The sequence below is a fragment of the Salmo trutta genome, chromosome 30 (assembly GCF_901001165.1).
Source record: "Salmo trutta chromosome 30, fSalTru1.1, whole genome shotgun sequence".
Lineage (NCBI taxonomy): Eukaryota > Metazoa > Chordata > Actinopteri > Salmoniformes > Salmonidae > Salmo > Salmo trutta.
The window spans coordinates 24,733,233-24,759,408 of record NC_042986.1 but is presented as its reverse complement, the minus strand read 5'-3'; the positions used below and the strand labels follow the sequence as shown (position 1 = coordinate 24,759,408).

At 43.4% G+C, this 26,176-nt stretch overlaps 1 protein-coding gene across 2 annotated transcripts; it reads right to left on the bottom strand.

Moving 5' to 3' along the window:
- Positions 1–761: 761 nt before the first annotated feature.
- LOC115168345 (kinesin heavy chain-like) lies at positions 762–25,892 on the bottom strand. Of its 2 annotated transcripts, none has more exons than XM_029723505.1 (29): positions 25,293–25,892; positions 23,865–23,952; positions 23,509–23,582; positions 23,125–23,229; positions 22,939–22,987; positions 22,553–22,608; positions 22,307–22,394; positions 21,585–21,709; positions 21,160–21,264; positions 20,682–20,830; positions 19,949–20,097; positions 19,397–19,581; positions 19,129–19,197; positions 16,971–17,177; positions 16,592–16,738; positions 15,911–16,099; positions 15,525–15,642; positions 14,357–14,418; positions 14,146–14,258; positions 13,876–13,977; positions 13,675–13,735; positions 13,424–13,495; positions 13,208–13,312; positions 10,050–10,266; positions 9,609–9,774; positions 9,395–9,480; positions 3,012–3,039; positions 2,772–2,857; positions 762–2,598 (listed from the first exon to the last, which is right to left on the bottom strand). In XM_029723505.1, exons 1-28 carry the CDS (start codon positions 25,419–25,421, stop codon positions 2,779–2,781), a joined length of 3,123 nt encoding a protein of 1,040 aa, XP_029579365.1. In that variant the 5' UTR covers positions 25,422–25,892; the 3' UTR covers positions 762–2,598; positions 2,772–2,778. The 2 variants fall into 2 exon arrangements, with proteins under 2 accessions (XP_029579365.1, XP_029579366.1); XM_029723506.1 differs by having other exon boundaries at positions 9,395–9,477; positions 25,293–25,421.
- Positions 25,893–26,176: the final 284 nt, after the last annotated feature.

Sequence of the window (26,176 nt, the reverse complement as noted above, 5' to 3'; positions counted from 1 at the left end):
ACAGTGCATTCGGAAAGTATTGACCCCTTGACTTATTTCACATTTTGTTACGTTACAGCCTTATTTTAAAATGTATTAAATTCATTTTTTCCCCAATCTATACACAATACCCCATAATGACAAAGCGAAATATGTTACAAATAAAAAACAGAAATACCTTATTTACTCAGGACCTCAGACTGGGGTGAAGTTTCACCTTCCAACAGGATAATGACCCTAAGCACACAGCCAAGACACCACAGGAGTGGCTTCGGGACAAGTCTTTGAATGTCCTTGAGTGGCCCAGCCAGAACCCGGACTTGAACCCGATCGAACATCTCTGGAGAGACCTGAAAATAGCTGTGCAACGACACTCCCCATCCAACCTGACAGAGCTTGAGAGGATCTGCAGAGAAGAATGGAAGAAACTCCCCAAATACAGGTGTGTCAAGCTTGTAGGGTCATACCCAAGAAGACTCAAAGCTGTAATCGCTGCCAAAGGTGTTTCAACAAAGTAATGAGTAAAGGGTCTGAATACTTATGTAAATGTGATATTTAATTGATTTAATTTTTATACATTTGCTACATTTTCTAATATTGTGTGTAGATTGATGAGGAAGAAAAACAGTTTAATCCATTTTAGAATAAGGCTGTAACGTAACAAAATGTGGAAAAAGTCAATGCCCTGTATTGTGCACTCACTCAGTAACCATTCGGACAGTCTTCGCTCACACAATACACAGTCCAAAAGTTTTCACAACACAATGATTCTTTGGACATGATTGTCTTCAATTAACTTATTTCTGTAAGGGTTTATTTCTGCCAACTACAACATAATGATTCACATATTTGAATGAGTATATACAAAAATATGCATGTCGCACAATGAATCACATAATGAGCATATAGGCCTACAGAAATATATAAATACATACAGTACACATTATTCCCTAATAAAGTAATATTATGTGTGTAATTTTTTCATTTTACTACATAATGATATGCTGTTATACTTACAAGATTAACAATATTATCACATATTTTAGATATGCTAAAGTCAGACAGTTGAATATCTGGTACAATTTCTCAAACTTGTTACATCCAAAAATGACCTCAAATGGGAATCTAAATAATCGTTGGGGGCAGGCCTGGTTTGAAATAATTCAGTCTTTAATTTATCCAAGTGGAAGGGATAATGAGTTTTTCAAACTGTTACTTTATCTCATCACTTCCTTCAGTAATTAGCAATTATGTTGCTAAAAAGATTTGAAAGATATAGGTGGCCCTGGCCCCACAACACACTGTTATCAATCAGAGATCCTGAGGTGCTGTAGGTTTCAGTCATTAGTAGGCCAAAATGTAGGTCATAGTGTCTGTTAGATAGACCTGAAGTCAACACTGTACAGTCCGGCTAGTTAGTGAACCAACTCTCTACTGTACAGTACTTGTCAAAAGACCTTGGTCTCCCAATCACAGCTCCAGCAGCTGCTGGTTTTCTCTGTCCCGATTGGTTGATCAGGATTCTGACTGAGAAAACACAGCAGAGCACAGGACCATGTAAAGTTCGCATTGGTCAGCTGCCATTACTAACATGCCACTGTTACAATCAAATAAAATGTTTTCAAACCCCATACTGATGGCAGCTGGTTGGAAGCAGTTTAAAAACACGTCCAGAAGGTGTTTTGTGGTATATTGAATAATGTTTTTTTTTTTATAGGGGTTGGGAAATGTTGGCATGATGTTGTGCTCTATAACAGAATACACAGAGCAGGTAGAAGGGGCACCATTTTAAAATAGAGATGTGACTATCTCATCAATAACATCATACCTTACTTCATGATGTTAAGGAGGAATCTTTGTACAAACAAATCAGTTGACAGGACATAACAGCTCCCTTCACTGCCTTACAATTCACTAATATAACAACATGTTGGAATAATGATGAGTTGATAAGTTGTATCAGTAGATCTAGAGGTAGTAAATACACAGATACTGTACTTATATATATGTACACACATGACTGCATGTTATGATCATGTGAAATCAGCTGTCATTATTATTAAGGCTGGGTTAGACTCTAAAGGGCATAGGGCATGGCTGAGTTCCACATGCCTCAGTACTGACTGGACAATGACATCATACAGCTAATACAACAGCATCATAAACTCTACATGACATCTGTCAATACCACCGTGGTGGTTCATGACAGTTTATAGCAAATTGAGTAACACTGTCATGAAACATGCACAGATTTAGTTGGCTACTCAGCTAGCTGGGCAACATGCAGAGTGAGATCCTTTGTTGTAGGCTGGCATAACGTCTTATAGGAGAGGCGCCAGGGCATGGTCATGACGGTGCTATAGGTCAGCATTATGATGCCACTGTCGAGTAAAGTGGAACTGTACATACACAGAAACAGTGCTGGTCAATACCTCTACAGGAGTATACATTACGATGTGTTCTAATCACAGGAGTGTGAGGGTGGTCGCCATTGGGAGCATGGGGCTGAGCTTGGGACTACAGGGGAGAATCAGTGGCCATGTATGGGTGCAAGGGGAGGGAAGCTAGACGGCTGCATGCAAATATATGGGAGCAGTCCTGAATACAGTATTTGGTCATCTGTGGAAAGGAAAGGAAATAGGTCGTTAGGAGATGCGTTTCATGCAAGGAGTAGGAATTCATCCTTCAACATGTATATTCAATTCATCATTTGTTGTGAATGTAAACAATGCGTGTGATGAGAGAGTTAAAATGTGTGTGTGCGTGCGCCTGTGTGTGTACGCGTTAGTTACCATGGTATTAACTTGCAGCTGTCTCCTGCTGAATGATGTACAGTCTGCCTGGGTCCTCCACCTCACTGCCACAGTGCCCATCACTCCTGCAGACACACACTATACTGTTCAGTACTGTAGAGTGGGAGAAGTAGCACTGGTAGTAGTAGTAATAATAGAGTAACAGAGGTAGAAGTGGGAGTAATATTAGTCTCTTTGTAATGCTTTTACAATATACAATTGAGAGGCTGATGTGCTTACCTGTTGTCATTGATGTCTACGGTGTTTCCTGTTCATGAACATAACAGGGAATAGTTAGGATTAGTGTGTATATACTGTACAGTGCCTTCGGAAAGTATTCAGACCCATCCACTTCTTCCACATTTTGTTACGTTACAGCCTTATTCTAAAATGGATTTAAAAAATTAAATCCTCAGCAATCTTTTTTTTATTCTAGCAACTGTATTAAATATCATTAACAGCAACACCTTATTTACATAAGTATTCTGACCCTTTGCTATGAGACTCGAAATTGAGCTTGGGTGCATCCTGTTTCCATTGATCATCCTTAATACGTTTCTACAACTTGGAGTCCACCTGTGGTAAATTCAATTGATTGGACATGATTTGGAAAGATACATGCCTGTCTATATAAAGTCCCACAGTTGATAGTGCATGTCAGAGCAAAAACCAAGCCATGAGTTCGAAGGAATTGTCCGTAGAGCTCAGATACAGGATTGTGTCGTGACACAGACCTGGGGAAGGGTACCAAAAAATGTCTGCAGCATTGAAGGTCCCCAAGAACACAGTGGCCTCCATCATTCTTAAATGGAAGAAGTTTAGAACCACCAAGACTCTTCCTAGAGTTGGCCCCCCGGCCAAACTGAGCAATCGGGGGAGAGGGGCCTTGGTCAGGGAGGTTACCAAGAACCTGATGGTCACTCTGACAGAGCTCCAGAGTACCTCTGTAGAGATTGGAGAACCTTCCAGAAGGATAACCATCTCTGCAGCACTCCACCAATCATGGTAGAGTGGCCAGACGGAAGCCGCTCCTCAGTAGAAGGCACATGACAGGCCGCTTGGAGTTTGCCAAAAGACAAGCGTAAGGGTTGCAGCATCATACAGTGGGGATGTTTTTCAGCGGCAGGGACTGGGGGACTAGTTAGGATCGAGGGAAAGATTAATAGAGTAAAGTATAGAGTAACCCTTGATGAAAACCTGCTCCAGAGCGCTCAGGACCTCATACTGGGGCGAAGGTTCACCTTCCAACAGGACAATGACCCTAAGCACACAGCCAAGACAACACAGGAGTGGCTTCGGGATAAGTCTCTAAATGTCCTTGAGTAGCCCAGCCAGAACCCGGACTTGAACCCAATTTGAGCATCTCTGGAGAGACCTGAAAATAGCTGTGCAGCGACGCTCCCTATCCAACCTGACAGAGCTTGAGAGGATCTGCAGAGACGAATGGGAGAAACTCCCCAAATACAGGTGTGCCAAGCTTGTAGCGTCATACCCAAGAATAATTTAGGCTGTAATCACTGCCAAAGGTGCTTCAACAAAGTACTGAATAAAGGGTCTGAATATTTATGTAAATGTGATATATATTTTTTTTATATACATTTGCTGAAATTTATAAAAACCTGTTTTTGCTTTGTCATTATGGGGTATTGTATGTAGGTTCATGGGGGAATAAGGCTGTAAAGTAACAAAACATGGAAAAAGTCAAGGGGTCTGAATACTTTTCAAATACACTGTATATACATTACCAGTCAAAAGTTTGAACACCTACTCATTCAAGGGGTTTTCTTCATTTTTTACTATTTTCTACATTCTAGAATAATAGCGAAGACATCAAAACTATGAAATAACACATATGGAATCATGTAGTAACCAAAAAAGTGTGAAACAAAGTACTTCAAAGTAGCCACCCTTTGCCTTGATGACAGCTTTGCACACTCTTGGCATTCTCTCAACCAGCTTCATGAGGAATGCTTTTCCAACAGTCTTGAAGGAGTTCCCACATATGCTGAGCACTTGTTTGCTGCTTTTCCTTCACTCTGCGGTCCAACTCATCCCGAACCATCTCAATTGCTAAAGATGGTTAGCAATTGGGGTGGCAGGTAGCCTAGTGGTTAGAGCATTGGACTAGTAAACGAAAGGTTGCTCGATCGAATCCCGTAGCTGATAAGGTAAAAAGGCAGTTAACCCACTGTTCCTAGGCCATCATTGTAAATAAGAATTTGTTCTTAACTTTTTATGGATAGGGGGCAGTATTTTCACGGCCGGATAAAAAACGTACCCGATTTAATCTGATTATTACTCCTGCCCCGAAACTAGAATATGTATATAATTATTAGCTTTGGATAGAAAACACTCCAAAGTTTCTAAAACTGTTTGAATGGTGTCTGTGAGTATAACAGTACTCATTTGTCAGGCCAAAACCTGAGAAGATTCCAAACAGGAAGCGCCCTCTCTGACCATTTCTTGGCCTTCTTGATCATCTCCATCCAAAACAGGTGATCTCTGCTGTAACGTGACATTTTCTAACGCTCCCATAGGCTCTCAGAAGGCGCCAGAACGTTGAATGATGACTTTGCAGGCCATGGCTGAAAAACAGTAGCGCATTTGGTAAGTGGTCGATCAGAGAACAATGAGACTGGGTGCGCGCGTGCATGCGACGACTCCATGTTTACATTTTCAGTCTTTGAACGAAAACAACGACTCCCGGTCGGAATATTATCGCTTTTTTACGAGAAATATCGCATAAAAATTGATTTTAAACAGCGTTTGACATGCTTCGAAGTACGGTAATGGAATATTTTGACATTTTTTGTCACGAAACGCGCCGGGCGCGTCACCCTTCTTTACCCTTCGGATAGTGTCTTGAACGCACGAACAAAACGCCGCTATTTGGATATAACTATGGATTATTTGGAACCAAACCAACATTTGTTATTGAAGTAGAAGTCCTGGGAGTGCATTCTGACGAAGAACAGCAAAGGTAATCCAATTTTTCTTTTAGTAAATCTGAGTTTGGTGAATACCAAACTTGGTGGGTGTCAAAATAGCTAGCCCGTGATGGCGAGCTATCTACTCAGAATATTGCAAAATGTGCTTTCACCGAAAAGCTATTTTAAAATCTGACACCGAGATTGCATAAAGGAGTTCTGTATCTATAATTCTTAAAATAATTGTTATGTTTTTTGTGAACGTTTATCGTGAGTAATTTAGTAAATTCACCGGAAGTGTTCGGTGGGAATGCTAGTTCTGAACGTCACATGCTAATGTAAAAAGCTGGTTTTTGATATAAATATGAACTTGATTGAACAAAACATGCATGTATTGTATAACATAATGTCCTAGGAGTGTCATCTGATGAAGATCATCAAAGGTTAGTGCTGCATTTAGCTGTGGTTTGGGTTTATGTGACATTATATGCTAGCTTGAAAAATGGGTGTCTGATTATTTCTGGCTGGGTACTCTGCTGACATAATCTAATGTTTTGCTTTCACTGTAAAGCCTTTTTGAAATCGGACAGTGTGGTTAGATAAAGGAGAGTCTTGTCTTTAAAATGGTGTAAAATAGTCATATGTTTGAAAAATTTAAGTTTTCGGATTTTCGAGGACTTTGTATTTTGCGCCACACCCATCATTGGATATTGGAGCAGGTGTTCCGCTAGCGGAACGTCTAGATGTAAGAGGTTATTAACTGACTTGCCTAGTTAAATAAAGGTAAAATAAAAAAATAAAATAAAAATATTGTGTTGAGGTCGGGTGATTGTGGAGGCCAGGTCATCTGATGAAGCACTCCATCACTCCCTTTCTTTGTCAAATAGCCCTTACACAGCCTGGAGGTGTGTTGGGTCATTGTTCTGTTGAAAAACAAATGATAGTCCCACTAAGCGCAAACCAGATGGGATTGCGTATCACTGCAGAATGCTGTGGTAGCCATGCTGGTTAAGTGTGCCTTGAATTTTAAATACATCACTGACAGTGTCACCAGAAAAGCACTCCCACACCATCACACCTCCTCTTACATGCTTCACGGTGGGAACCACACATGCAGAGATCATCCATTCACCTACTCTGTATCTCACATAGACACGGCGGTTGGACTCAAATTTGGACTCATCAGGCCAAAGGACAGATTTCCACCGGTCTATTGCCCATTGCTCGTGTATCTTGGCCCAAGCAAGTCTCTTCTTCTTATTGGTGTCCTCTAGTAGTGGTTTCTTTGTAGCAATTTGACCATGAAGGCCTGATTCATGCTGTCTCCTCTGAACAAATAAATTTGTCACATGCGCCGAATACAACAGTGAAATGCTTACTTACAAGCCCTTAACAAACAATGCAGTTTTAAGAAAAATAACTGTTAAGTAAAAAAAATAGATAAGTAGAAAATAAAAGTAACAAATAATTAAACAGCAGCAGTAAAATAACAATAGCGAGGCTATATACAGGGGGTACTGGTACAGAGTCAATGTGTGGGGGCACCGGATAGTCGAGGTAGTTGAGGTAATATGTACATGTAGGTAGAGTTAAAGTGACTATGCATAGATAATAAACAGACAGTAGCAGCAGCGTAAAAGAGGGGTCTGGTAGACCTTTGATTAGCTGTTCAGGAGTCTTATGGCTTGGGGGTAGAAGCTGTTAAGAAGCCTTTTGGATCTAGACTTGGTGCTCCGGTACAGCTTGCCGTGCGGTAGCAGAGAGAACAGTCTATGACTAGGGTGGCTGGAGTCTTTGACAATTTTTAGGGCCTTCCTTTGACACCGCCTGGTATAGAGGTCCTGGATGGCAGGAAGCTTGGCCCCAGTGATGTACTGGGCCGTACGCACTACCCTCTGTAGTGCCTTGCGGTTGGAGGCCGAGCAGTTGCCATACCAGGCAGTGATGCAACCAGTCAGGATGCTCTCGATGGTGCAGCTGTAGAAACTTTGGAGGATCTGAGGACCAATGCCAAATCTTTTCAGTCTCCTGGGAATAGGCTTTGTCGTGCCCTCTTCACGACTGTCTTAGTGTGTTTGGACCATGATAGTTTGTTGGAGATGTGGACACCAAGGAACTTGAAGCTCTTAACCTGCTCCACTACAGCCCCATCGATGAGAATAGGCGCGTGCTCGGTCATCCTTTTCCTGTAGTCCACAATCATCTCCTTTGTCTTGATCACGTTGAGGGAGAGGTTGTTGTCCTGGCACCACCCGACCAGGTCTCTGACCTCCTCCCTATAGGCTGTGTCATTGTCGGTGATCTGGCCTACCACTGTTGTGTCATCGGCAAAGTTGATGATGGTGTTGGAGTCGTGCCTGGCCATGCAGTCATGAGTGTTCAGGGAGTACAGGACGCACCCCTGAGGGGCCCCTGTGTTTAGGATCAGCGTGGCGGATGTGTTGTTACCTACCCTTCCCACCTGGGGGTGGCCTGTCAGGAAGTCCAGAATCCAGTTGCAGAGGGAGGTGTTTAGTCCCATGGTCCTTAGCTTAGTGATGAGCTTTGAGGGCACTATGGTTTTGAACGCTGAGCTGTAGTCAATGAATAGCATTCTCACATAGGTGTTCCTTTTGTCCAGGTGGGAAAGGGCAGTGTTGAGTGCAATAGACATTGCCTCATCTGTGGATCTGTTGGGGCTGTATGCAAATTGGAGTGGGTCTAGGGTTTCTGGGATAATGGTGTTGATGTGAGCCATGACCAGCCTTTCAAAGCACTTCATGGCTACAGACGTGAGTGCTACGGGTCGGTAGTCATTTAGGCAGGTTACCTTAGGGTTCTTGGGCACATGCTTGAAACATGTTGGTATTACAGACTCAGTCAGGGACAGATTGAAAATGTCAGTGAAGACTCTTGCCAGTTGGTCAGCGCATGCTCGGAGTACACGTCCTGGTAATCCATATGGCCCTGCGGCCTTGTGAATGTTGACCTGTTTAAAGGTCTTACTCACATCGGCTACGGAGATCGTGATCACACAGTCCTCCGGAACAGCTGATGCTCTCATGCATGTTTCAGTGTTAGAAGAGCATAGAAGTAATTTAGCTCCTCTGGTGGGCAGTTGATGTTGAGATGTGTCTGTTATATGAACTCTGTGAAGCATTTATTTGGGCTGCAATTTCTGAGGCTGATAACTTCTGAGGCTGGTAATCCTCTGCAGCAGAGGTAACTCTGGGTCTTCCTTTCCTGTGGCGGTCCTCATGAGAGCCAGTTTCATCATAGCGCTTGGTGGTTTTTGCGACTGCACTTGAAACTTTCAAAGTTCTTAACATTTTCCTGATTGACTGACCTTCATGTCTTAAAGTAATGATGGACTGTCGTTTCTCTTTGCTTATTTGAGCTGTTCTTGCCATAATATGGACTTGGTCATTTAACAAATAGGGCTATCTTCTGATTATCACCCCTACCTTGTCACAACACAACTGATTGGCTCAAACGCATGTGTTATTGTAGAGTTTTAATGTCTTCACTATTATTCTACAATGTAGAAAATAGTAAAAAATAAAGAAAAACCCTTGAATGAGTAGGTGTGTCTAAACCTTTTACTAGATTTTTTCTGACATTCAATTACTTCATTACAAGCTTTTAACCACTGTATAATGTAATATACAGTAAACCAGAACTGTTGGTGTGGGTGAACTGTATGGCTCTGGGACTCACCGTTATCCCTGTCTATGTTGAGTGGGTAGGACTCGAGCATGTCTGTGGGATTGACTGCTCTGTAGCCCAGTCCTGTGCACACTCTGCTTAACAAAGATAATAGAACACAGTCACTCCTGAGTCTAATAACACACCAATGCAAGTAAACTATTCAAAGCTAAATTGACTTAAAGGATTGATCTATATAAATATGAGTGTGTGAGATGGGACTCACATATTTGTCTGGACGGAGCTGAGCTGAGAGTTCGGTACGGTGGTCTGTTCTGTGATGGCACTCTGGAACAGGGCTTTACTATAGGTGTTGGCCGGCTCACTCACATGTGTGTAGAACGGGTTGGTAGGAGAGCACACTGGCAGCTGCTTCGGTCGCACTGGTTTGGCTGCAGGATAACACAGAGGCCAATCAATCAATATTACAATACAGAGGTAAATTATGTTTTTAAAAAAACATATATATATATATATATATATACCAACTGTTACTTAAAATAGCTATATTTGACCCATGTCTAAGCACCTATTTTATCTTCAAAATGTTCTGTGTCATTCCGATCATTTATTCTATTTATCAATGACTGTCTATGAAGCTCTCCATCCATAAACAGAGAACACATCAGCACAGTCAGTAGAACTGTATTTGCAGTGGGTGCGCTACCGATCTGTGCAGCATGGGGGCGTCTCAGATTGTTCTTGGTTCTCATGGCGTCTTTGATGCGGTCCACTTCCTGCTGGTAGCGACGCCTGTCGATCATGGCGCCCTCCTTGGCGTCCCTCAGTGCCGTCTCCAGGGCCTTAACTCTCTCAGCAGTAGACCGAAGACGTTTCTCCAACTTTGGAAGCTCACAACGCAGATCTGCATTGTCACGAACCAGCTACAGAGAAATACAGAAAGAAAGAGAGAGAGAGAAAATAGAGGAAGTGAGAAGAAATAAGAGTGACACAAGGGAAGAAAGATTTCTTGCCGGAATATTTATTGATCAAGGATGGATAAGGTAAGAGAGGGGTGGGATGAGACTGGGTAATAAGGAGAAATAGAGATTGTATTAACAATAGGGAAGGAGAGGAGACTGGATACTGACCTTGGCATAAAACTATGCGTTTAAAAATAGTAAAAAATAAAGAAAAACCCTTGAATGAGTAGGTGTGTCTAAATGCTAAATTTACCCACATGAGCAAGTTTCCTTTGAATGTTTTTGTGTCCCCTGAATATCTTGTATAACATAAGTATTTTGAATTTAAATGTTTCTTCTCTCATACCCCTTAGCATAAAATCATGATATCATTCAAAGGTAAATATTAGAGGTCGACCGATTAATCGGAATGGCCGATTAATTAGGGCCGATTTCAAGTTTTCATAACAATCGGTAATCAGCATTTTTGGACACCGATTGTGGCCGATTACATTGCACTCCACAAGGAGACTGCATGGCAGGCTGACTACCTTTTACGCGAGTGCAGCAATAAGCCAAGGTAAGTTGCTAGCTAGCATTAAACTTACCTTGTAAAAAACAATCAATCTTAACATAATCACTAGTTAACTACACATAGTTGATGATATTACAAGTTTATCTAGCTTGTCCTGCGTTGCATATAATCGATGCGGTGCCTGTTAATTTCTCATTGAATCACAGCCTACTTCGACAAACGAGTGATGATTTAACAAGCGCATTTGCGAAAAAAGCACTGTCGTTGCACCAATGTGTACCTAACCATAAACATCAATGCCTTTCTTTAAAATCAATACACAAGTATATATTTTTAAACCTGCATATTTAGTTAATATTGCCTGCTAACATGAATTTCTTTTAACTAGGGAAATTGTGTCACTTCTCTTGCGTTCTGTGCAAGCAGAGTCAGGGTATATGCAGCAGTTTGGGCCGCCTGGCTCGTTATGAACTGTGTGAAGACCATTTCTTCCGAACAAAGACCGTAATTAATTTGCCAGAATTGTACATAATTATGACATAACATTGAACTTTGTGCAATGTAACAGCAATATTTAGACTTAGGGATGCCACCCGTTAGATAAAATACGGAACGGTTCTGTATTCACTGAAAGAATAAACGTTTTGTTTTCGAAATGATAGTTTCCGGATTTGACCATATTGATGACCTAAGGCTCGTATTTCTGTGTGTTATTATGTTATAATTAAGTCTATGATTTGATATTTGATAGAGCAGTCTGACGGAGCGGTGGTAGGCAGCAGCAGGCTCGTAAGCATTCAAACAGCACTTTTGTGCATTTGCCAGCAGCTCTTCGCTGTGCTTCAAGCATTGTGCTGTTTATGACTTCAAGCCTATCAACTCCCGAGATTAGGCTGGTGTAACCGATGTGAAATGACTAGCTAGTTAGCGGGGTGCGCTCTAATAGTGTTTCAATCGGTGACGTCACTCGCTCTGAGACGTTGAAGTAGTTGTTCCCCTTGCTCTGCAAGGGCCGCGGCTTTTGTGGAGCGATGGGTAACGCTGCTTCGAGGGTGGCTGTTGTCGATGTGTCCCTGGTTCGAGCCCAGGTAGGGGCGAGGAGAGGGAGGGAAGTTATACTGTTACACTGGCAATACTATAGTGCCTATAAGAACATCCAATAGTCAAAGGTATATGAAATACAAATGGTAGAGAGAGAAATAGTCCTATAATTCCTATAATAACTACAACCTAAAACTTCTTACCTGGGAATATTGAAGACTCATGTTAAAAGGAACCACCAGCTTTCATATGTTCTCATGTTCTGAGCAAGGAACTTAAACGTTAGCTTTTTTACATGGCACATACTGCACTTTTACTTTCTTCTCCAACACTTTGTTATTGCATTATTTAAATCAAATTGAACATGTTTCATTATTTATTTGAGGCTAAATTGATTTTATTGATGTATTATATTAAGTTAAAATTCAGTATTGTTCAGTGTTGTTGTAATTGTCATTATTAGAAATAAATAAATGTAAAAAAATATTTCATCGGCCGATTAATCGGTATCGACTTTTTTTGGTCCTACAATAATCACTATCAGCGTTGAAAAATCATAATCGGTCGACGTCTAGTAAATATACTGTGAAACCTTTCCTCCTCTTTTGGTTCATGCCAGACTAAAACAGCTAAAAAACAGTCAGATAACACGTGACAACATCTTTGTGAGTATTGCATCACACGAGCACATACATTCACATACGACTCACTCTTTTTCTCTTTCAAACATCTCTCAGATTCATTAAAAAAATTGCATGCAAAGAAAAAGTGTTAAGGAAGCATCAAGCCGTTTGTGTCCCTTTAGAAGCCTAATGGATAGTGCCCAAAGCAGAGGGAAATTTGAGGTTGAAAATATACAGAAGAAAAAGGGATGCATGGAGGCGAAGGAGAAGCGAGGTCCTGTACCTGTCCGTAACACTCCATCACCTGCAGGGTGTGCTCTCAACGCACACAACAACAATAACAACAGCAACAACAACAGAAACCCATGAAACAGACACACACACAAACACACATCCATGCCCACACACACAAAACAGCACAAGGACAAGAGGTGAAAAAAGAGTGAGTGGAACAGAGCCAAGACGAGCCAACCCACTGTGCACAAACTGGTTGAATCGACGTTGTTTCCTCATCATTTCAACTAAATGACATTGAACCAATGTGGAACAGACGTCGAATTGATATCTGTGCCCAGTGGGAAGGGTAGAGAGTTGACTGTGCAAGGGGGAAAGGGACGATGCTAGGTTGTGAGGTGTTCACACTTAGAGCTGGAGAGAAGTTTCTAGTTAGGTTTTACTTTATCAAAACAAGTCAGACAACACAACTATCCTGTGAGGCTCTCACCTGTTTGTGAACCTTTGTAAGCTGGTCCAGGTTATTCTCAAGAAAGGAAATCTTCTGTTTCTGGGTGCAAGACCCCCCACTATCATCAGGTTCCATTTCGGAACTCTGTGTAAGAAAGAAAGGAGGAACAGAGAGAGAGAGGAAAGGGGGGTTTCGTACCCTTCATAGTGATTAATAGGGTTATATTCTGTCTTTCTTTCTCCATCTCTCACTCACTTTTTTAACCCGCGACGTGAGGTCTTGAACGAACAGCTTGCGCAGGTTGTGGAGGGTCTGGAGCTCCCGGGCCTGAAAAACAAAGATGTAGAAGAAAATAAGTCAAATAAGGAAAAAGAGGGAGAAGGTGCAGAAAAGAGGAGTTAAAGCAGAGAGAGAAGGAAGAGGGAGATGGGGCAAGAAAAGGGATATAGCGGGAATGAGGGAGAGAAAGAGGAAGAAAGGAGGGTAAGAGAGAGAGGGCCACTCACAACAGTCTCCTCCAGCCCTTTGAGATCCTGCTTGGTCTGCTCATGGCGCTCATGTAGAAATCTGACAGGAAGAGGAAACACATCCTCATCAGCAACATCAAAATCAGAACACATTTCTTAACTTTGTTCAACTGTGAAGTGAGTTCACATTGTGTCAGTGTGTGTGTGTGTGTGTTTATGTGTGTGTATGTTCAGACTTACGACAGCTCCTCCAGCCGCTCGCTCTTGCTGCTGTCCACGCTCTTCAGACGGTCAAAGTCGGCAAGCACCTGAGCCAACTCAATCTGCAGCTTCTGGTTATGACTGAGAGAGAGAGACACAGATAATATCATGTTTAATAAGAGAGAGAGAGACAAAAGGTTGAATGTTGAAGGTTTTTAAAATTGAAGTGAATGTTTTCATCATTGTTTTGTTTTATCTCATCAATGGCACATAAATGTAGAGGCTTCCAGTAGTTCTGATGACACTGACTCAGTGAGGTCATCGATGATCCTCTGCTTCTCGTTGATCTCATCCCGGAGACGGGCCATCTGCATGTGGTGCAGACCACGGTGGGACTCCTCCCCCTGCTGCCGAGGAACCTTCTGAACCACCAAACAATGAGGAAAATCACACTGCCGGTTTCATTTCATTTCAGTCATTACTGGGTGACATAATTAGCATGATTGGAATCCATGTTTACCTTGACATTACCCTCCTCGGTCTCACCCTTCTCTCCATCCTTCTCTTCAAGCAGAGAGTTATCTGTAACATAGAAAGAGATCTATAAGATGTGTTTTCCCACCTGGGTCCTGTAGCCTGGCTGATGTGAGGGTGGAGGGTGTGTACAGGTGTGTTACCTGGGTCCTGTAGCCTGGCTGATGTGAGGGTGGAAGGTGTGTACAGGTGTGTTACCTGGGTCCTGTAGCCTGGCTGATGTGAGGGTGGAGGGTGTGTACAGGTGTGTTACCTGGGTCCTGTAGCCTGGCTGATGTGAGGGTGGAGGGTGTGTACAGGTGTGTTACCTGGGTCCATCAGCCTGGCTGATGTGAGGGTGGAGGGTGTGTACAGGTGTGTTACCTGGGTCCTGTAGCCTGGCTGATGTGAGGGTGGAGGGTGTGTACAGGTGTGTTACCTGGGTCCTGTAGCCTGGCTGATGTGAGGGTGGAGGGTGTGTACAGGTGTGTTACCTGGGTCCATCAGCCTGGCTGATGTGAGAGTGGAAGGTGTGTACAGGTGTGTTACCTGGGTCCATCAGCCTGGCTGATGTGAGGGTGGAGGGTGTGTACAGGTGTGTTACCTGGGTCCTGTAGCCTGGCTGATGTGAGGGTGGAGGGTGTGTACAGGTGTGTTACCTGGGTCCATCAGCCTGGCTGATGTGAGAGTGGAAGGTGTGTACAGGTGTGTTACCTGGGTCCATCAGCCTGGCTGATGTGAGGGTGGAGGGTGTGTACAGGTGTGTTACCTGGGTCCATCAGCCTGGCTGATGTGAGAGTGGAAGGTGTGTACAGGTGTGTTACCTGGGTCCATCAGCCTGGCTGATGTGAGGGTGGAGGGTGTGTACAGGTGTGTTACCTGGGTCCTGTAGCCTGGCTGATGTGAGGGTGGAGGGTGTGTACAGGTGTGTTACCTGGATCGTGTAGCCTGGCTGATGTGAGGGTGGAGGGTGTGTACAGGTGTGTTACCTGGGTCCATCAGTCTGGCTGATGTGAGGGTGGAGGGTGTGTACAGGTGTGTTACCTGGGTCCTGTAGCCTGGCTGATGTGAGGGTGGAGGGTGTGTACAGGTGTGTTACAGGTATATAGTGATGTGTTACCTGGGTCCTGCAGCTTGGCTGAAGTGAGGGTGGAGGGTGTGTACAGGTGTGTTACCTGGGTCCTGCAGCTTGGCCAGCTCCTCGCTGAGGGAGTCGTGGCTCTCCTCCAGCATCCTCTTCTTTAGCTCTACACTCTGCATGTACTCCGTCAAAGACCGGATCTTCGCTTCATGCTGCGAACACCCAAAACAGAGTCACTCAGCTGACGTGACACACTACACTCCCATCTATACAGTTTAGAAAATGTACAAAGTCTCTAAAGTTTGTCAATGACATGAGGGAAGAATGTTTTCATAGTGTGCAGTGGTAAAGTGTATCTACTGTATGTATACACGGTATCAACATACCCTATGTATTTCTATACATATGCTGTGTATAGTATCGTCATTCTAGCAAGTTGTGATGTTGATACTGAGGTGCCCAGTAGAGCTGGAGGCTGACCTGTGAGATGAGGAGCTGGCAGGAGGAGAGCTCGCGGCCCGTCTCCTCCATCTTGCGATGACACTCCAGCTGCAGGTTCTCCAGCTGGCGACAGCGCTTCACCATGGACTTGACCTCCGACTTGATCTTACTGATGTAGAGACGGGCCACCGTGAACTCCTCCTCGATCGCCCCGCTGATCTCCACCGGCTACAGCAGAGAGAGAGAGAGAGAGAGAGAGAGAGAGAGAGAGAGAGAGAGAGAGAGAGAGAGAGAGAGAGAGAGAGAGAATGACAGATTAGAGAAAATGAGGGCGAGGGATTGAAAGAAAGGTACACAGAGGGAGAGAGATGCAGGGATGAGAGAGGGGGCGGACAGGGTGGATTTTAAAGATGGAGCGGTGGCTCCTAAGCTGAAGAGTATACTGTATACAAAACCTCTCTCTCTGCCCATCAGTGGTGGCTGGTGGCACTATAAATGGGGAGGACGGGTTCATTGTAATGGCTGGAACATAATGTATGGAATCGTCTCAAACACATCAAACACCTGGTTTTCGATGTGTTTGATACCATTCCATTCACTCCATTCCATCATTATTATGAGCTGTCCTTCCCTCACCAACCTCCTCTGCTACTAATCTACCTAATTGTTCTACCTCTTAGCAGTTCCAGAGGAGAGCAGTATGAGATGTAATTAACTCACCAGCTTGATCTCCCCGTTGCCCACAATGGTGCTGAACTCACTTAGGTCCCTCATCAGGCCGTTGAGGACGTCAGCGATGCGCTTCCTCTGCTGACCACTCACTTCCTGCATATGGGATAGCTCCGCCTCCAGCTCCATCAGACTGGCCTGCACAGCAGACAGGAAGGAAGGAGAGGGATGAATGGAATAAACGAGAGACATAGGCTACAGATTTACTTGTGCAAAAATGTCAGCTCAGTAATGCCATCACGTTGGCAGACCTCTGGTAAGTTCAAGTAGAGCAAAGAATCCATAAAGACTTCATACAAGACTTTATAGAAGTTCATAGTAGACTTTGTGTCCACTCTATGGCATGTATTTCTATGCCCTGCTGACCCACCATCTTCTGGGCCAACTGGTCGGCCAGCAGCTGGTTCTGCAGGCCCTTCTCCTCCACCTCCTGGCTCTTCTGGTCGTAGTTGATGGCCAGCTCCTCCAGGGCCTGCAGCACCTCCTTCACCTCTGTCTTGGCACAGCTGCTCTCCACCTGCAGACGACCCAGCTCTGCCTGCACCTTGTCCCCATCCCCTCGAGAAGATGCCAGCAGCTGGAGAGAGCGCGAGTGATAACGATCACATAAACACAGCCTCACAAACATGATCATATGTAGGAACACAGTATACAGACAACACACAATATAAGTAATATTCACACACAGTACATATACAGTACACAACCACACACAGTACACACACACAACCACACACAAGGCACACACAGATGGCCTGGGAGTCATCCCTGCTGCTATGACAACTGATCTATTGAAAGAGATTTGCCGGCTAACTGAAAGGGTAGGAAATGGCTTATACAGTCAAATTTATCAGATTATCACATATATTGGGTAGGATATGGAGAGGATTCCAGGCTATTTGTTTGCTTGGTTATAATTCTACTACTTTCTGTATAGACCTAGTGCACATGCACTGACTTTGAATCCCCCTTAGACGTCACCCCTACCACCACTCCCCCTAGTGTCTCTAACACAAACAGCACTATATACTACCTATATTACCAACATGTTTAGATTCAGGATAATCAAGATTTGTATCACAATACATTTGTGAAGAAGACCTTCGCGTGGCCAAGAGATGCCTGGACAGAGATACAGACAGAGATTCAGACAGAGATACAGACAGAGAGGGGAACAGAGATACAGACAGAGATACAGACAGAGAGGGGAACAGAGATACAGACAGAGATACAGACAGAGATACAGAGATACAGACAGAGAGGGGAACAGAGATACAGAGATATAGACAGAGAGGAGAACATAGATACAGACAGAGAAGGGAACAGAGATACAGACAGAGAGGGGAAAAAGATACAGACAGAGAGAGGAACAGAGATACAGACAGAGTGGGGAACAGAGATACAGACAGATAGAGGAACAGAGATACAGACAGAGAGGGGAACAGAGATACAGACGGAGATACAGACAGAGAGGAGAACAGAGATACAGACAGAGAGGGGAACAGAGATACAGACAGAGACACAGACAGAGAGGGGAACAGAGATACAGACAGAGAGGAGAACAGAGATACAGACAGAGATACAGACAGAGAGGAGAACAGAGATACAGACAGAGATACAGACAGAGGGGAACAGAGATACAGACAGAGAAGTGAACAGAGATACAGACAGAGAGGAGAACAGAGATACAGATAGAGAGGGGAACAGAGATACAGACAGATACAGACAGAGAAGTGAACAGAGATACAGACAGAGAGGGGAACAGAGATACAGACAGAGAGGGGAACAGAGATACAGACAGAGATACAGACAGAGGGGAACAGAGATACAGACAGAGAAGTGAACAGAGATACAGACAGAGAGGAGAACAGAGATACAGATAGAGAGGGGAACAGAGATACAGACAGAGATACAGACAGAGAAGTGAACAGAGATACAGACAGAGAGGGGAACAGAGATACAGACAGAGATACAGACAGAGAGGGGAACAGAGATACAGACAGAGATACAGACAGAGAGGAGAACAGAGATACAGACAGAGAGGAGAACATAGATACAGACAGAGAGGAGAACAGAGATACAGACAGAGAGGAGAACAGAGATACAGACAGAGAGGAGAACAGAGATACAGACAGAGAGGGGAACAGAGATACAGACAGAGAGGAGAACAGAGATACAGACAGAGAGGAGAACATAGATACAGACAGAGAGGAGAACAGAGATACAGACAGAGAGGAGAACATAGATACAGACAGAGAGGAGAACAGAGATACAGACAGAGAGGGGAACAGAGATACAGACAGAGAGGAGAACAGAGATACAGACAGAGATACAGACAGAGAGGAGAACAGAGATACAGACAGAGAGGGGAACAGAGATACAGACAGAGAGGGGAACAGAGATACAGACAGAGAGGGGAACAGAGATACAGACAGAGAGGGGAACAGAGATACAGACAGAGAGGGGAACAGAGATACAGACAGAGATACAGACAGAGAGGGGAACAGAGTGTGTCTGAGAGAGTTCACCTCATCCTGATCCAGCATCTGCTCCTTCAGTTTCTCAACCAACTGACACTGCAGGTTGATCTCATCATCCTGTGGAGACACACACACACACACACACACTATGGTCACTCGGGCTACTGGTGGAAATGAATTGAGGACACTGTACTGTTTGTTTTAAAGGATACTGATCTACTTTGTTTTTTTGTATACAGTGTGTGCATGTGTATATCTCCATACCCCCCAATGAGTGTGTGTGTATGTGTGTGTGTGTGTTTGAACAGGCACTAACCTTGTCGTCCAGCTGCTTGTAGAGCTTGCGGATCTCCTCCTCGTATTTCTGACGCTCCTCCTCGGAGATGCGCACCACGATGGAGGAGGTGTCGTTGTCCAGGATCATCATGGGGCTCCGCTCCTCCACCGACTCCAGACGCACCACGTCAGCAGTGGTCCTCTCCGTCTCAGGAACGTTCTCCCCTGAAGGAGCATGAAGAGTGGAGAGGATGGAGAAAGGAGATGATGGGTCAGCAGCCTATGTCAGCTCTTAAGAGAATGGTCTTCCTGTTCATCTGTCTGGAGAAGCTAAGACAAGCTTTTTCCTGGAACATAAGTGTGCTGACACAATGTGCCTTGTTCCCATCCTTAGGTAAACAGAGTTATAGGCGTATCAAGAATATGCAAGGCAAGCATTTTGCAAGGCAAAGTATATTAAGACTGTAAATGAATCAACATTGTGGAAAAAAACTGTAATTAAGAAGAATCAAATGTAATAAACTAGGAATGTAATTATGACCTATAGAATGTTTCACTCCAGTAAACTCTTTTATCTCTCAGTAAGTCTAACCGTTCCTCCAGCGGTTGAGCTCAGCCTCCAGCCTCTGGATGGTCTCCTTCATGGTCTTGTTCTTCTCCTTCTCCTTTTCGTACTTCCTCTTCCACTGATCGGCCGTCAGCTCCAGGTTGACGGACGCCGTGTTCCTGATGGTCTTAGCACTGTGAAGGTAGAGCGAATGAGGGTTAATGCCATAATGATGCAGTCACAGATTGTATTCATTATAGTGGGGATAATATAATACAGGTTTATACAGTATATACTGTATATTTATTCTGGAGCAATAGATTATGAATACGGTTTTAGGAAATACTGTATTCAAAATCCTTTGACTACGGACATGATAACACATTGACCGTGTTTGAGTGGAACTGTGAGCAGAGTGTAGAACCTGCTAAATTAGTACATTATCAGTGTAGGGAGAAGACAGAGTGTAGAACCTGCTAAATGAGCACATTATCAGTGTAGGGAGAAGACAGAGTGTAGAACCTGCTAAATGAGCACATTATCAGTGTAGGGAGAAGACAGAGTGTAGAACCTGCTAAATGAGCACATTATCAGTGTAGGGAGAAGACAGAGTGTAGAACCTGCTAAATGAGCACATTATCAGTGTAGGGAGAAGACAGAGTGTAGAACCTGCTAAATGAGCACATTATCAGTGTAGGGAGAAGACAGAGTGTAGAACCTGCTAAATGAGCACATTATCAGTGTAGGGAGAAGACAGAGTGGGCTGAGGGTTTGTTACCGTTGTCCGAACATCAGGGTGGATTTGGTTTCGGCATCGTTGTAGCTGGAGGGGGAGCAGCAGATGAACATGGTGGTCCTGCAGTTTCCCCCCAGAGAGTCCTGCAGGATACGGGTCATCTTGCTGTCACGGTACGGCACGTGAGTTTTCTGCCCAATAAAACAGAGGAAGAAGAGATAAAGTGAGGAAGAGACAGGGAAGTAGGAGTACAAATGCAGCATTTAGTTAACCTTGCTGGCAGAGTAAGGCCAGGAGAAGGTTGGCATTGGTGTGTGTGGTGAGTAGTGAGTTGGCATTGACTAGGCCTCAGATGGGTTGGCACTGAGAGTTGTGAACTTTCCTTAGCAGGTCCATAGGTTGGGTTGGCATGGTGGCTTGGAGATGAATGTGCAGTAAGTTGATACGGATGGATGTGTGGAGGTGCTGGAGGTGCTGGGATGAATGATAAGTAAGGTGGACGGCTGTGTACTGGACTCACCGTCCCTTCAGCCAGAGCAGATATCACGTTGCCCAGAGCGGACAGAGACTTATTGATGTTTTTGGCCTCATCAAGGACGGCGCCCGCAGCACCGGTTTTGCTGACCTGAGAGAGAGAGAGAGAGAGCCAGAGAGAGACAGAGAGCGAGAGAGAGAAACAGAGAGAAACAGAGAGAAACAGAGAGAGGGAGAGATGGAGAAACTGAATTACTGACTGTGACTTAATGACCCATGGAAAGGTCACTAAAATCTGCCAGTGTCCTTGTGGACATAGCTCCATACATCATCTCTTAGTTCTGAGAAATGCTGCTGCCGATGCTGCTACAATGGCGTATGCAGAGGAGAAATGGCTTTAGTGGCCCATAGTCTCTCTCACCTTAGCCCAGCCAGGTAAACCAGACAGGCAGACAGACAGACAGGTCTTACCTTCTCACTACCAGCCAAGTCCACCAGATAGAGTTTCCCACACAGCTTCTGCTCCGTCTCCGTATGCTCCTGCTTGATGTTGATCAGGAAGATGCTGTGACTGCGAGAGCTGTGCTCATTCATGTCTATGAGGAGAGAGAACAACATGGAGTCGAATGAGCATTTTTGCACAAAATAAGCCTACAGTGTATTAAGGGATTTATGTGTGTTTTGTTTATTTTGATGGGCAGAATCAATGCTTGTCTGGATCAATAATGCAAGTTTCTCACTGATATACGATGCAAATGAGAGTACGCAATGTACTCTATAAAAACCATTTCAGGATAGGACCAATATCGGAGTCATTCTCCTGATGCGACCTACAGTGCCCAGAATAAAGGCTCATGTTATTTAGCTGCTCCTATCTTATAGTACCAACTCATTATCAGCAGACCTGAGCCCATTACAGTGTTATGACTATGCTACAGTGAGTCAGCATTACATTAGCCAGCAGACACCCAGTTGGACCCTTGTAATTGAGAAGGTCCTCCATATACGTAGAGATACTGCTTGTATCTATACAAGTGGGAAGAAGTGATGCTATATAAGCCATAATGAGTCACAAGGCTGAACTGTCACCATACACTTCACTAACCATACAACTCTCCTGCTAGCAGAAAAACATGGCACTGGATTCTCTGCTTAGATGGATAGTGGTGGAATGAAACATTCTGAAGGCTTACTGGTCACGGCAACATGGCGGTTGTTTTTCCCCTCGTCAATGACATCCATGACCTCATCAGGGCTGGACACAAAGCGCTCAGTGCAACCCTGAGGGAGTGGGGAAGGGGGGAGACAGGGATGACAGAGGAGTGAGATAATAAATGGTTAATAATGAATATGCATGCTCCTTTTTCATTGGAAAATCTAATGCACAGTTCTAAACAGATGTTGCGGTAGTTAGGTATGGTTGGCCTTGGTAAACCCACCTTTACATATGGGATCTTGTTCTTATCCTCATGAACAGCCAGGTTAGTCTTGGTCACTACAAGATAAATAAATAACCTTTAGAGGAGGCAGTCTTTGAAGAAGATTTGGCTCAGTAATGGCATTGGATGTGGACTTGGTATATAACATTTCCATTGGATGTGGACTTGGTATATAACATTTCCATTGGATGTGGACTTGGTATATAACATTTCCATTGGATGTGGACTTGGTATATAACATTTCCATTGTATGTGGACTTGGTATATAACATTTCCATTGGATGTGGACTTGGTATATAACATTTCCATTGGATGTGGACTTGGTATATAACATTTCCATTGGATGTGGACTTGGTATATAACATTTCGGTAAACTGTGTACAAACCATCCAGGAGATCACGAATTTTGTCCATATAAACTTCAAAATATGAAACCTTAGTAGAGGAAAGAGAAGAGAATCACAATCAAAAGTCAAACATGCTGTGGCTAATTGTAAGAGCAATACTTAATGCCACTGAGTCATTGTGGTATCATCCTACATTTGGATGAGGAGATGGAGATGAATCCAAACCTTAATGTGGAACTCCAGGTTCTCATCCATGCCAAAGATATGGTTGAAGATGTCCTCTGCAATCCTGGGGATGATGCCCATCTGATTGGGGTCATGCAGTTTTCCCTATAAAGACATACGGTGCAGTCAGTCTCTGGTGTTTAAAATCCTCATATTACCAGCAGTGTTTTTCCAAAAACGTTTACCAGAGGGGGTACAAATGCCCCCAAAGCAAGATCCGGGGTATTACATTTTGATTGAAACCAAACTGAAGCCATATTTATGCTGATTTATGGAGTTATTTCATAATGCGAGATCACCACTTTTTCAGAAGACAAAAAGTATTTTAAAATACTGGATTATGTATATTCATTTTTTTCATCATTGTAATGACTCCCACTGTACCTCCATGGTGTGAGTCTTCCCAGAGGCAGTCTGTCCATATGCGAAAATAGTGCCATTGTATCCACCCAGCACATCTATATAAACAGAGGGAAACCAAGATAATTTGAGGAAATTATACAAATGAAAGAATTTCTTCAGGCCTTCAAGTCTGAAAATAAGGAAGACACCAACAACATTTAATATGAACACAGTTATGGGAAACAACGGCAGCAAGTAATACTGTGTGATGTCACCGACTGGTTTAATCAAATGATGAGTCAAAACCCCATGTCGATTTCTCTTTTATCTCTCTAATACACCTCCATAGACTGCATGTGGATGTTGTTCTGCCATTGTTGACAGTATCTGGTCCTTACCCTTGACAATTTGCTTAGCACAGGCATTGTAGACCTGCTCCTGAGTAGTGTTGGTGGGAAAAACCCGGTCGAACACATAGGACCGCCCCTGGGAGACACAAAGACATTAGGCCATTTCGTAAACCAAAAATGGTAGCTGTAACTACACAGACCAAGATGAAGCAAGATATAGCCTAGACATAATGAGGGACATTTTCTTGTTTCCAATTGTCTTTCCAATTTGCATTGTTATTTCATGTATAGTGTATATGCCAAACAAACAAACAATAGAAATGCAATCAAGTTTGTTCTTGGTTCCTTATTTATGGATAGTGATAGACGATATATGTTTGTCAATCACTGAATCAATTAAAGGGACAGATGAAAAAAGGTCAGAGACAATAAGGACCAAAACCAAAACCGTAGAGAAATAATCCTGTTTCCAAAACGTCCTAGGATAGAGCTTGGAGTGTTTCATCTGCTCAGTGCCTACCAAAAAGGTTTAGAATCATTTCACAGTGATGTGATCTTGAATGCAACCCTGCTTGTCTCTTCACCACATGCTAGTCATGTAAGCCTTTGGGAAATGATGTCATATAGGCTATCATTGACTGAAGCAGATGACACATAACCAAGAGCTTGACTCAGACTGAATTTTAACACGGCAGGTCTTCAAATATGGAAATCATTCAGAATGCATTGAGGATCATTCAAACGTGCATTGTAGGCCTATAATATATTGAATGTCAATCCTTTTAGAAAAACAGAAAAGTATCTGATCACTAGCACTACAGACGCATCCCCATGACAAAATCATTGTCCACGGGGAGGCAGTCAGTCTGGCACAGAGAAGAGTGGATCAGTTCTAAACAGTAGAATGATATTGATCCTCTCCTCCATGTGCAATAAGAGAACAGGTTCTTGGCCCATTGTTAAGAATTATGACTGAAGAGGTCAGTCTAAGGTTTCCATGAACATCCTTAGCTAAACTCTAAATGAATCCATCCTCTCATTCCACTCTGTGCTGGCCCGGATCGACCCATAAAGACTTGTAGGCCTGTCTGAAGGGGGAGTGATTAAGCGACACTGTGTTTTATGTACTGGCATTGATCAGGGGCCTACAGTATCTACATTCCCTGTACATACATCTAATGTACCATTGCCATTACCTACGAACCAAATCATTACAACACGAATAACAGCAGCCTGAATGTTTTATCCTGAACATCTCCCCGATAATCAAAGCAATATTATATGCAGGCTAGGTAGATCATCCAAATAGGCCTGCAGTATCTTCAACCCGTTTTCATGTATGTTATTCATAGCCGATTGTAAATAATCAAGTAGGCCTAATTTCAATCACAAATCATTGTTATTATTGGCAGTCCAAACGAAAACATAACAGGTTAATTATTTATTAATGAGCATATGAGAAACAAAGCGTCTTACCCCAACGTTGACACTGTCATCTCCTTGAAATTTAGGGATAAATTGATCCCCACGCAGAATCTCCGATTGATTCAGGGGGCGAAAGCGACACAAAACTTTGATATTACATTCTGAGGTTACATCGGCCATTGCGCAAATTCAATGGATGCTTTTGGAATAAACTAATCGAGAATCAGATTAAAGCAATTTGCAGCCCGTCGATCGTAAAATAATGAATGAACGATCTGCTAAGATGCAACCAGAAAAGTCCTTAAACGTATGTCTTAAAGGTAGAACAATATTTCAACTCAGAGGTAAAGCTTGACAGTTGACAACAGATAAACTACAATTTAGAGGCCAAAAATGATTCTTCGAGCATGTCGCAGCAAAAATACGCCATGCATATAAATTCTAATTAAAATCGCAAGGGTTACATCCTTGTAAGAATATATAGATTTTTTGCCAAATTCCTCCTCTGGCTAAATCTTGAAAGATGGACGTAGTCACGGATGTTTTTCTGAGATGTGTCGTTGTCAGATAGATGGCGGCACAGTCGGTCAGGCTGGTTGAAGGTGAGACTGCTTTACTGTGTGGAGCGTAGGGCGTGGTCTGTCTCTTCCCTTTAAAGTGGTACCCGCCTCAGCATCTATATCAGCATCCAGACACCGGATGTAGCCTATCAGCAGCATCACCACGTCATTTACGTACGGCTATGTCGTCTTATGGAATCAACTGCTTGATTCAACTATATATAAATGAAAGGTTTCATATGCAACGAAGACTTAAGTAAATTATGTTGCTTTTTCAATTGTGAACGTTTGTCATTTGGATTGTTTATTCTCTCTGCTAGGAAGGCATTCTTCCCGGAATGTAAAGCTAACCACATTCACGATGGAAAGGAATTA

What these genes read in the sequence shown, in the direction of transcription:
- LOC115168345 (XM_029723505.1), bottom strand. Translation starts at nt 25,421, where the DNA reads ATGGCCGATGTAACCTCAGAATGTAATATCAAAGTTTTGTGTCGCTTT. An exon ending in ACCAGTTGGCCCAGAAGATG is followed by an intron (nt 16,739 to 16,970) that starts GTGGGTCAGCAG and finishes TCTGCTGTGCAG; the next exon opens with GCCAGTCTGATGGAGCTGGA. An exon ending in TCACGTCGCGGGTTAAAAAA is followed by an intron (nt 13,313 to 13,423) that starts GTGAGTGAGAGA and finishes TTTCTTACACAG; the next exon opens with AGTTCCGAAATGGAACCTGA.